Source organism: Branchiostoma lanceolatum, chromosome 11, assembly GCF_035083965.1.
Source record: "Branchiostoma lanceolatum isolate klBraLanc5 chromosome 11, klBraLanc5.hap2, whole genome shotgun sequence".
NCBI lineage: Eukaryota > Metazoa > Chordata > Leptocardii > Amphioxiformes > Branchiostomatidae > Branchiostoma > Branchiostoma lanceolatum.
Window position 1 is genome coordinate 7168767 of NC_089732.1, and position 12261 is coordinate 7181027.

The window sequence follows — 12261 nt, forward strand, 5'->3', positions numbered from 1 at the left end:
AATCAAGGGACCACTATAGCTGACCGCACTGTATGTTTTTTTAATGCAATCTAATTTTTTAAACAATAATACTTATTACAGATGACAAAGGGTCAAAAAAATTACGTGGTTTCTATCACTAGGGAGGGACGAGGAGTGATAGCGCTCAAACGTGTCAAGGATCGATGTAGCTTTGATTTCAAACAGTTTCGGCCTTTATATGGACTTGTCTACGCTGTATGTAGTAGTCAAGATTCAGGGGAGCTAGTTGATAAGTTTGAAAGCATCACGTCGTAGTACTATATTTTGGATTGCGGGAGATAAAGGTAGTGGAATATTTTTCACTAATTCAAAAATATTTTCAATTGATTATCTCTGAAGGATTTTATATATTTATCGAAATATTTACTCTATGCCACAGATTGTGCATAAGTCGCGTTTGGATGCGCTCGGACTGTTACTAACCAAAACAAAGATGGCGGACCAAGTGCTTTGAAATTTTGATACTTACATTATAACAGTTCTCAACGCTCTCGTTGAACAGTTTCAAGGTAAGATAGTTACATTTTTGAGTGTAAGACGCTCTATTGTAACATTTTTGACATCATTGAACTGTGCTGTAGAAGAATCTGCCAATTACGTTGTGTTTTCTATAACTGTGGGAGGGGGGCGTCTTGTCAAGATGATAAATTACATGTATATTTGAGTGGTCTATAACGTAACGCACATGACGTTATAATTTGCTTGGTCGCATCATGTGCCAGTATGTATTGAATGTTTTGTAGAGCTCAACTTCCAGTTATGCCTGTTTAGTGTTAGCTATAGCTAATGTACGTACTAGTAGATAGCAATGAATATAAACAGCACACCATAAATATAGTAACGTTATAAGAGTATTCCGTCTGTTGTACATGTACACCACGTGTAGAGCTGTATACATATTGTCCTGCTATAGTTAACAAGGCTACTGCAAACCATTTGTTTCTGTCATTTGTATGTTTTTGTTTGTTCATACTTAAAACTGCCTGCATAGTGCAACAGTTTTGTACATAGTAGGATTGGTCTGGACCAATCATAGGGAATTACTCTGACCTCCGCTCGTGCCACGCTCATTCTGCAAAATCGGCCGTTCCCAAACGGCCGGCTCGCCTCCCGTGCAATGTATACCTACTAAACTGCGTAAGACCAGCTGCAGACTGATAGGCTTGATCCACTCACATTGGGATGAAACCCTACTCGTTTTAACAAAGTGTGGTGGGTTCTTGTACAGTCAAACCTGTATTAGCGGTCACCTTTGCATAGCGGCCACCTGCCCAGAGTGGTCACTTTTTGTCGGTCCCTTGGATTTTTCCCATTGACATAAGCATTAAGAATTAGGCTATAGCGGCCACCTGTCCAACGCGGTCGCGGCCAGACGATTTTCGGTCCCGCGAGTACAGTAACACTGCCGATAACGGTCCCGGCGCGCCGGTAGAAGCCGCATCGCCACCGCACGCCGGGTTCAAAATCTTCATTTTTTCACGCCGTTATCAAATTTATGTGGACTCAAATGGATAGGATAATAATAAAGAAAGCCAGAATGTTTCATCTTTGTTAGAAAATCCATGGTTTGACGCGAAGTCAAGCATAAATGAGTCATAAATTTCTTCACATGGCTAATGCGTTTGGACATCGTGGCAAAATTGTCCATTTCTGTGCATTTCGACTGGACAAATATTACGGCAGCTTTTTGAAAAATACAACCCGCACATGTACCTGATGCGGTAAGTTCGCAAAATGTTTGAATGTCGGCCCAATTTCCGTTTTCCCCGGAAAATTCATACAAAATTGTGTCCAAAACGTGCTTCGGGCTTTCGCGCGATTTGCAAAATGGCGCTGATAGTGAGCAGCACAAAGGTCAACGGAAGACACCACTGTTACGGAGGTATAATGTGCTAAATTTATTTTGCTGCAAAGTATCACTGAGGATAATTAATTTAATAAAAGCTTCAAAATAAATATGAATAACATCAATATGATGTAAAATTTGGGCTATTGCAATTTTCTGAAAAGAAAAAAGCCATCAAAAAAGACCGACCTAAAATGTGACTTACCTATGCAATGTTTACATGTGTACTGTATGGTGAATAAATGCATCTCAGTTGGTACTGAAAACTGAGGTCAATTAATCGACCTTTTCTCCATAGCGGCCAGTTTTCGACAGTCCCTTGAGTGACCGCTATAGACAGGTTTGACTGTACATGCTTAGTTGTAGCTGTCCTCAAACACGGGAGCTCTAGATCTGACTTTATATCACATATGAGAGGATGTCCCTAACTAAGGAGGTTTTATTGATAAAACCTCCTTGCCCTAACTGAAGCTAGGTACTCATTTACACCTGAGTTGAGTGAAGAAATAGGTGTACACTGCCTTTCCCAAAGGCTCAAATTAAGGCCTACTTTGGATTAAAACCCAGAATCTTTAGATTCTAGTGCTTGATAGGTTGACAATCTTAACCACAAGACCTGAACTATCCACCTCATTCTTCTTTAATGTCATCAGTGCCCTATCATCTTGCAGGTACAGGTGGGCTGCTTGCACCACTACGTCCCAGTGACTACCTCCATGCCAGGAGGTTCCCTGTCTAACCTCCTTACCCTGTGCGAGTGCCCAGGAACCATGTGGGAAGGCTCCAGGCTGCGTTTGCCGTGTGGGATCCGCGTACGTTTTTTGTACGACCCCCAGGGGTGGTGCGCCCTCGGGATCATCTCCTTCATCTGGGCGTACAACACTGTGTTCATTCCCAGCCTTGTTATCGTGCCCATGTACCACGATGACAAGCTGCCATTGGGGACGCTTGTCTGTAAGTTTATCGTTAAGACTGAGCATATAGAGAAGATAGCACTATGGCTATCAATTAGATGTCAGTTGAAATAAAGTCATGTAGCACTATGGCCAAGGCTATAAACAGAATGTTCCTATTGATAAGAATTTTTTTCCACTATTGACAAGATTTTAAAAAAAAAGGGAAAAATAGGATGATTCTACACTTGGGATCAGCCCCTCTAAATTCATCATTCATTGAGACCTCCATACAGACCATATACATATACATGTACTAACGTTAGCTTTAAAGATTTTCTCAGAGTAAAAAAAAAAGTAACCTTTTCCATCACATCATAAACATTTGCACTGGTATGTACCGTACTACCTGTTGTATGTCTTTCTACCTTTCAATTGTGAACCGTGACAACATGAAATATTTGTTGTTGTCTTTTCTCTAGTCTATTTCCTGATGTCCAGTATGACAGTGGTGTGCTTGTACCTGTCAGTGACCACCAACCCTGGCATTGTGCCACTGGACATCCAGCCGTCTGCTGTTGGTCAGTACAACATTGAAAAATCTTTCCCCTAGACATATATCTACAATACAGAACCTTGACTGTGGGTGCAGTACCCTAGTAGCTTTTATGAAAACCCTCTCAGACTAGTCAGAGAGAGAACTCTATTGCCAGATAGTTGTAACTTGTAACAGGTACAGTACAATGTATGGCAACTTACGCATACATGGCAGTTAAAGTATTGCTAATGTCTAACAATTTCAAAGAACTAGTCTACTTTATGAATGACATATACAGTAGATGCAATCTAACTAGATTGATATTTTTACTTCATCCATGATTGTGATATTGTTTGTATATGTACAGATTGAAAAATTTTCAGGTATATTTAAGGCACTACAATCCTAAACAGCTAGCCTGGCATCTATCCATGTTTAGCGTATGCCTGCTTCCCCCATGGTTACTGCCATTCAGACTATAGTATTCTTTTTCTGACTGCTTCTTTTTCCAAACTTATAATCCTTGCAAAGATGATGAAAATGGTGAAGACATTGGTGAGTTGTGTTGCACTTTCTCAACGGTATGCAGTAGCCTAATTCATTAGCTCATGGTATACTAAGACAGCATGGTTTGGAGTTCAATGAATTCTTAGTATTGAAATTTACAAGGCTAAATTGATAATCATTGTGGAGCTACGAGCAAATTGGTAGAGAATTTGAAACTCTCTCTCTCTCCTCTCTCTCTCTCTCTCTCTCTCTCTCTCTCTCACTCTCTCACTCTCTCTCTCTCTCTCTCTCTCTCTCTCTCTCTCTCTCTCTCACAAAACTATCCTGACATTCAAAGGTTAAAAGACATGTTTGCTGCACTTAGGTAGTTTTTAACAAAAATGTGTCTTTGAAACAGAGGCTGCTGATTGGACGATATGCAAAGTGTGCCAGATCAGGAGACCACCCCGTTCCCACCATTGCAGGAGATGTCAGCAGTGTGTACGGAAAATGGACCATCACTGTCCATGGTAAATACACACGTATCATCCAAACATCAGTATGTGACTTTACCAGACTTTTAAAGAATATTTCCTAACATAAGATTTGTATACATACACATGTTTCTCGTGGCGCAACCCCGCTGCTTGTTGTATGTAACGGATCACATTTAGTCATTTTGGATGGTGATGTAAAGCCGGCGACCCTGTGTATGAGGGAGCTTCAGGCGTAAGCCTCAAGCATCAAACCCCTGCACGTAAAAAAACACACTTATCGAGAAGAGTAGGGGTGACCTGGTGTGCTTGGCTAAGTATGCAAGCCACAGCAAAGCCACATTGCACTACTAGCTAACGAAAAAGCACCATGCTTTGTCCTTCTACACACATGTATGTTGTGTTTTGCAGGATTAACAACTGTGTAGGGGAGGAAAACCACTGGCTCTTCATTCAGCTCCTGTATTACACCCTGGTACTGGTCTCCATGAGTATCGCACTTGCAGTGCTCCATCTCTACTACTCACCACCGTGCAGCTACTGCAGTCAGGTAGTTATCTCCACAGTTGTTTACTTGTTTGTATGTTTATTTTTCTTATTGTGGACGTGACACTCATATGGAAAAAGGAACACAGATGCTGATAAAGATTGTTAACAATCTTAACTCTACAGACAGCCAAGGAAACTTTGGGACAAAAACAAAACAGAATGTCTGAATGACAAAGTTGTTAATTCACAAGATATACAACAGCTGACATTTTGGTGACTGTCTGTCACCTTCCTCAGGGCAATGGTTCTACTTTACACTGCAGCTAGGTGTCGCTGCTGCAGGGTGAAGAATGTGGTCCCAAACGTAAAGCATCGTCCCACATGCAGAGATGCTGTCAATCAACAGCAATAAAAAGTAGATACTACAGTCATTCAGTCATTTAGCAACCTGGGACCAAATATCCACAGACTGACAGAATGTATTTGAATCCTTACAAATCTAAGTTTGTGTTAGAAAAATAAGTTAATCCCCTAACAATGGTTTGTTCTTGCAGGACATTTTCCCGTTCAGTTACACCCGCCCCCTCCTGTGGTTCACCTGCGGCCAGGGTGTGTTATTCTTCCCAGCAGCCATCGGGCTGGTGTTCGGACAGACCTTCAACATCATTATAGTGAGTCATGACTTTTAGGACTTTAATATTTTTTTACAAAAGGTGTCATTTCATAATGTTATAGGCAGCAGAAATATGAACTGACTCTTTTTACTACCTTTTTATGGGTAATTTTTTATGAGACCACATGAGACAAATTGTCTACTCTCAGTCTTATGGTCATCAAACCTGGAAAAGGGTTTGAGGGGAAATTTATCAAAAACATTTTTTTTGTGTGGGGTGAGAAGTGATATGAAAAATTTTGCAAAGCAGATTAGAAATTCCTTAATATATTTTTTCCCCTCACGCCATTAACATTATAATAAATTCATGCCCGTAGGCTAATTAGTAATTGCAAGGGTACAAACAGTAAAAAGGTAACAAGTGTCTATACATCTAAAGTAATATTTCTACATACATTACTGGGAGGTTTGACTTCTTCTTTGGAGGCAGTGGCTAATGAAAAGTACCACATTTTTAATGATTAGTGAGTTTTGTGGGGTGTCCCTGTTGTGTAGTGGTCTGCGCTTCTGTCTCTCACCACATCTGGTTCAAATTACTTGGACCAGAAGGACTGGGGTTCAAGCCCCAGGTAGGACACCTCTGGACAAGAGGCGCATTGAGTCATACCAAAGACTTTAGAAAAATGGTACATACTTCTGAAACAGTATGGAAGTTAAACACACTTCACTGCCAGTGGACTAGCCCCCTGCTACAGTGATTGCACCTTAGTGTGGCCCAGGGCTATGAAACAGAGATGGGCACTGCCCTATACATCAATAATTGTGTGGGAGGATTTTAACTAACTTTAACTTAGTGAGTTTTGTGATTAACACTGTAGTGAACCTATTACATTTCTCTCTCCCTTACAGGACAGAACAACACTGGAGAACATGGCAGACCCTTATTTCAAGGCAGGAGTGTAAGTGCTGAATGCTTAGTAAGAATTTCACAAACTGCATCAACTTACAAATGTAAAATTGCCAAATTGTAAAATCAGTGAAGAGTCGAGTGCAACATTACAGAACAGATGCTGTAATTCACTTTATCTTCATGGTAGCAAAATTTCAGGGTGTAAGGAAAATGGACATTTTCACTGAACTTCAACTTCACGGTGGAGGCAAATGATTTACAGAACGGATGTTTGAAGGAATGACAAATGATAACGACTGTTTTTATCACGGTGATGATACGTTTACGGTACAGAGGTGACCGTAAAAACAGTGAACATAAAGTTACAGTGAAAGAAACAAGGACTACAGTGTCCTTCAAATCTTACAATCTGGTTTTAGGTTGATGTCTTGTTATGTCAATACCTCCACAAATGCGGTACACAAATAGATGAAAATAGCTTACGAATACTTGTAGCTTATAATTACTAGTAATCAAGCCTGAACTGATTATCACTTTAACAGCTAGACTTGTTTCTGCCTGTAGGCCAAGTCCACGTGCAATCCACGAGGCCTTCACAGACATCTGTGGGACCAAGAATGTGTTCTGCTGGCTGTGGCCTCTGCGGAGGAGACGGCCAATAACCGCACAGGCTGGGTACTCTTACTACAGACACATGTAGAACTCTATGGAGGAAGTTATAATGGGCACAATTACAGGCTTCATGGAGGTTATTGTATTGAATACAGACACATAACTGGAGCTCTGTGGACATACAATGTAGTTGCAATGTAATAACCTTATTACTGTTTATGAGACACATGTGGAGCTCTGTGGAGATAGATATGTAATACTACATACTAGGGCACTGTGGAGGTAACTATAAACAAGCCATGGCTACTAACAATCGAAAAAAGCCTTCACGCTTTGCCTCATTCTCAGGACTAACTCTTGAACTTCACCACTTTACCTTACTCCTGTTTAGACACATGTAAAGGCTCCTTGGAGGTAATTTTGATACATACTTCTGCAAATAAACTTGTAGGATAGGAGGTCCGTGGAGATAATATTGACAGGTGCACCTACTACAAACATGGGTAGAGGCTTCATAAAGCTGATTTTCCATATCTTAGTGCAATCAGATATACGTAGAACTTAAAATTAATGTCAGCAATATGAACAACTGCAGAACTAGACCACTACGGGTGTGTATAGAGCATGTTATGAATTGGGACATAATGGTAATGTTATGCATGTATTACTCTAGTAGCTAACTGTATCTACATTATTTACTAATACTGAATCCAATCACTCCTTTTGAATGTGCGGTATTTGCATGGTTCACCTATGTATATATATGCCACAGTATATAATACTATATATATAGGATGGAGAATGACCTGGCTTGAAAAGCTGTTGTACAGATACTATTTTACCACAAGCCAACTTGTGAACTTAAAGACAATGGCCAGTCATGAACATTAAGTCTTTAATTACATAGTATTCTAGGTCAGGTGGCTATGTGCATGAAGGTGGGATAGATAGAGGCTGGTAGTGCCTAAATGGCTCTGGTTAACAGTGTGCAATGTTTTCTCTTGCCAGACAATGAATGACTACTATTTGTCAAACTCATAAGAAAAATGGAAGCAGCTATTTGTATGTTCAAAGTAGAAGTTCTTATATTATATTTGAATTTTGTGAAGGACTTTTTGAAACTTATTTTTTGAAGAACTTTTTGAAACTTGTTGCAATCATGAAAATTCAAGTTGTAGAGGGATATAGTGTTGTGTGGGGTGAGGACAACAGGGTGTATTCATTACTACTGTCAAACTTTCTATTTAAGGAGAAATGAATCTGGAAGAGCTGTAGCATGGGTAGGGTAGATCAGTGTTGGAAATAGTTACAGGAGGAGTTGAAAAAAAGTTTGGTAGAAGACACTTGACAGAACTAAATGGAGAAAGAAATTTGAATGAATAGTTGATTTCTGGTCGAAAATGTTGGATTTGGAGGACTTATTTTTTCGTTTATGAAAATGGAATAATGGATAACTGTATTTGAAAACTTTCATTTGCCTAGCTTTAGTATGAGCTACTAACTGCACAAAACAAAATGACAGGCCTAGATTGAAATAATATTTAAGGCTTATAATGGCAGCTGTTAGATTATTATGGAAAATCCCATTATGATGGTCTAACCAAGTCTTCTTAATGAAATGTGACAGGGCATCTTTGTATTTATGCACTTGTGAAAGTCTTTGTATATCTATATTTATGGCACTTGAAATGGATCATAGAAAACCCAACATTTGTTTATGATCACCATGACACTTGTATCTTGTAGTACCAATATGATGCAATAGAGGGAGCACATGCCATTTCTAAAGAATTTTTTAGTTTGTAGCAAACTTGTATCAAAGTTTTTCACAATTTGAATCCGGTTTTGCAACAGATTTGCAACAGCATTAGTTTATAAGATTATGGATTATAAGGAACATTGTGCACACTGTAAAAACTGAATGAGCATGAAATGCATGTATTTTGATTGTAAGTCTAATAAGAAGTCTTTTTTTATATATCTTAGTTCATGTTGTATTTAATTTGACATACAGATATATGTCGATCTGTCCTCTGGTGATTGTGAAATTTTGTTTGATTTATTTGTGAACAAAGAGGGAAATGTGAACTACTAGAAGCTTGTTTGTGTCTGGGTATTTCTTGTCTACTACATTTAGGTTTTAGCCCACAAGCATGGTAAAAACAAGTTTTTTTAAAGTACATGTACTGTAATACAAACACCTCGTAGCTTACTCAGTGCAAACTGTATGAAGACGAAAGTCTGCCAAAGAGTTTTAAAGTCACCTACAGGCTACACATACACATACGGCAGATTCCAGCTTAGTTGCGGACGGTCTCACAGCGACCTCTCTCATCTTTGGTCAGTACTGCAGTACCATAGGTCACACGTTGGAGATGGTTGTTCGGAAGTCGACTAATACATGCGTTAGGAAGTGTTCACAACAGCTAAACTTCATATTAAGGAACGATTGCTCTTCTTGAAGAGTGTTTTGTGTGACAGAACAGTAGTTTTTCCACAGAGGGTACATTTTATTAGATTCATAAGTCACATTTCCATCTATCCCCTTCAGCGCTACAGCAAGGATTAGCCTGGTTCTTGAGCACGTGCGTTCATTCAACACTTGTTAGTTTCCTGTTGCTTCCACATGTTTCTCAGCCTCATTTCAAATCTCATTTTAACACTCATGTCAAATCTCGTTTGATGCACGATAGCCCTGAAAGCAAGTGAACAGAACAGAACTGAACACGCACGTATGCATTAGTGCAGTTTGAACAACGTATGCTAAACGGCGCTTTTGCATTACCGCGTTTTATGTAAACAACGCCCACGTACACTTAGTGGTTTTTCCATGAATTCCGAACTCTGGAAATGACAGAATACCACGAATCGTTTCGCCGCTTGCAAAACAAGCAACACGGAAATTGAAGTGCCTTTTACTTCAATCAAGCATTAGTTAAGTCAACTAGTGGTTTGCAGCAATGTGCTGACATGCCGGAGAAACAGACGGAGAGCCCGAAGAAGCGACGGTCTTGTGTCTCTAATCGAGTCGAAGTTGAGTGGGAGAGATAGCTGACATTCCCCGCCTGTGATGGCAGTGACGCCCCAAACGGTGGCGTGTTTTATCTGTACGGTCAAGAACAGAGCTGTTGCTGTTGGGAGGAAGGAGAACTATGTAACGTATGGGGTGATTCGCGCGGTTAGCGGAGTCAGTCCTTATGTCTTGCTTCCATTGCTCAGTAGACAGTTTTGACAACACATCAACTATGCGTGACATCTCACCCACCATGCTAGTACTTTGATAAAGATTGATAAAACATCTTTTAAAAAAAACAAGAAAAAAAACTCCACCCTTCTGTTTGAAAGCAGTGATTATATGCTGGCAACTTCTCTAAGTTATCAAGTTAAATTTATTGTAAAGAATCCTCATAAACTAAGTTGAAACAAGATTTAGTGACCATCCCTGTGCATATGACAGTGTTACTAACGTTACAACTGACAGAAAAAAACGCCACAATATTCCATTTCATATAAATGATCTGTGTTTTGACTTGGTATTCAGTCATCCCGCCAAACTACCAAGTCAAAACATGGTTCAACACAGTTCGACAGCCACAGACGTCTTCAATTATCGAGTAGGCCATGATTTTGCTTTACTTTTAACTTGAGCTCGATAGACAGAAACCGTATGGTATGTGCTCTTTCCAAGGTGGAGGTCCTTTATACAGGCCTGGAGTCTTGTAAACGTAGTAAATTACAAACGTGTTGTGAGGGTGTGGCGAGTGTTCTTGTTGCATGACTTGTAGTGTTCGGTTGCCGAAGGACAGGTGTGTACGGTTGGCAGGTGTCCAGGTGAGATCTAGGTCAACCTGTCACCGACTGGAGCGGTGATGGACGTCATCAGTGACCCGCAGGGCGATGTCAAGGCGCCCGGTCTGTTTGCAATTTTCGCTCGGCAAAAATACACTTGAACGAAGAAGTAAGGCGGGGAGAATTAAGCAGAGTGGAGTGTGTGTATATTTTTCCATTTGTTTCACAAAAGCATCGCCGTAATAAGATAAAGGTAAATGTCGTCATGGTTTGTAGAGCAAAAAGGCAGAGAATCTCACTAAACTTTTCGTCTCAGTTTGCCCTTCTTAAAGATACTTTGAAAAGTACTGTAGTTACAAGACACCTTTTCAACAACACTGTCACTACCGGTATTGAATATATCCGGGTATTAAAGGCCAATCTATAACGCACAACCGTTTGCAAATCGTTTATGTAACGATGATATTATCTATCTACCGCACTGTCGCCAGAGACTATATGTTGCATTCATTCATCATGAAAACGTTATCAAATCATCATGCTATCCGTCAAAAATTTCTTCTTTGATATTGCAACAAACGTTTGTGATTTATCCAGTGTTATTTAAGGTGAACGAGCCCGCGGAAGACAAATCATTTTTAAGTAACGAACAAGCCGAAGACTGACTAAGCCTGTAGCGTGTAACGTTACGTGAATGGAATCCTCTAACGTTAGTAGTATAGCTGATGTAAGATTTCAAGTTCACCAGTACGCGCCGTCACCGCAATGCGAATGGAAAACTTCCAGATGTTTCCCAACTCTTGTCAAATGAAAACATCTGTATCCTCCTAGGGTGCAGTTTGCGGCACTCGAAGCGAACGGAAGTATCGTTTTTCGTGGAAGTTTGAATTGAGAACGTTTTCTGGGAAGGGTCAAGTTTTAGATTTCCCGGTGACGTTCTCAGACGTGGTCGGCCCCTCCCTGCTCTGTAACCGCGGAAATATAACTCTGTGTGGGCAGTTATTAGCCTGGGTACCATCTTCCGTCGGTACCCAATCTTTTCGCTTGCTAACCACGGAATCCACCAGCGGTTACTACCGAGGATCAAGGTCCTTGGGACGATGGTAGCCAGGCTAGGCAGTTATAGTCGTCAATTTACCTCTGAACAGCCGTTATCATACTTAACCCGAAAGTCACATTGCAAACCACGAACGTGGCTATATTTTTTCATATATTTCACTGCGTTGCAAAATCATCAGAGGTAGACTGAATGGACTTCGACATTACTGACCCGTAAACATGTTTTTTTGGAAACGCGAGGAATGTGTTTTTGTTTTTCGACACTAATGTTTATTTTGTGCTTTTTACCGAAAGATGAAACTCTCCATATAGTCTTAGTCTTCTTCTCATAGTACATATATGTATAAGAATTCGATCACACGTATGAGTCGTATCAAGGAGGTTATATTTAACCGTTACCTCCTTGGTCGCATGGAAAAAGTTTCTACTGATTCGGAAGTCCGTAAATCCATTAATTTCTCCTTGCACATTTATGATATTAAGGGTTAGCACATTTATGGGTAACTTTCTT

The 12261-nt window shown here is 40.1% G+C and overlaps 1 protein-coding gene across 1 annotated transcript; it reads left to right on the plus strand.

Annotated features, from left to right (window-relative positions):
* The first annotated feature begins 427 nt into the window (after positions 1-427).
* Positions 428-8999, plus strand: LOC136444664 (palmitoyltransferase ZDHHC21-like). Its single transcript, XM_066442337.1, has 8 exons — positions 428-530; positions 2539-2821; positions 3243-3341; positions 4203-4314; positions 4690-4828; positions 5322-5438; positions 6290-6339; positions 6855-8999. The coding sequence occupies exons 2-8, from the start codon at positions 2584-2586 to the stop codon at positions 6988-6990; spliced, it is 891 nt and encodes a 296-aa protein (XP_066298434.1). The 5' UTR covers positions 428-530; positions 2539-2583; the 3' UTR covers positions 6991-8999.
* The last annotated feature ends 3262 nt before the right edge of the window (positions 9000-12261 follow it).

Bases quoted from the DNA above. Each gene is read 5' to 3' on its own strand.
- LOC136444664 (XM_066442337.1), top strand. From the start codon at position 2,584: ATGCCAGGAGGTTCCCTGTCTAACCTCCTTACCCTGTGCGAGTGCCCA. The intron at 4,315-4,689 runs GTAAATACACAC...TGTGTTTTGCAG, and splicing joins ATGGACCATCACTGTCCATG to GATTAACAACTGTGTAGGGG. The intron at 6,340-6,854 runs GTAAGTGCTGAA...TTCTGCCTGTAG, and splicing joins CCTTATTTCAAGGCAGGAGT to GCCAAGTCCACGTGCAATCC.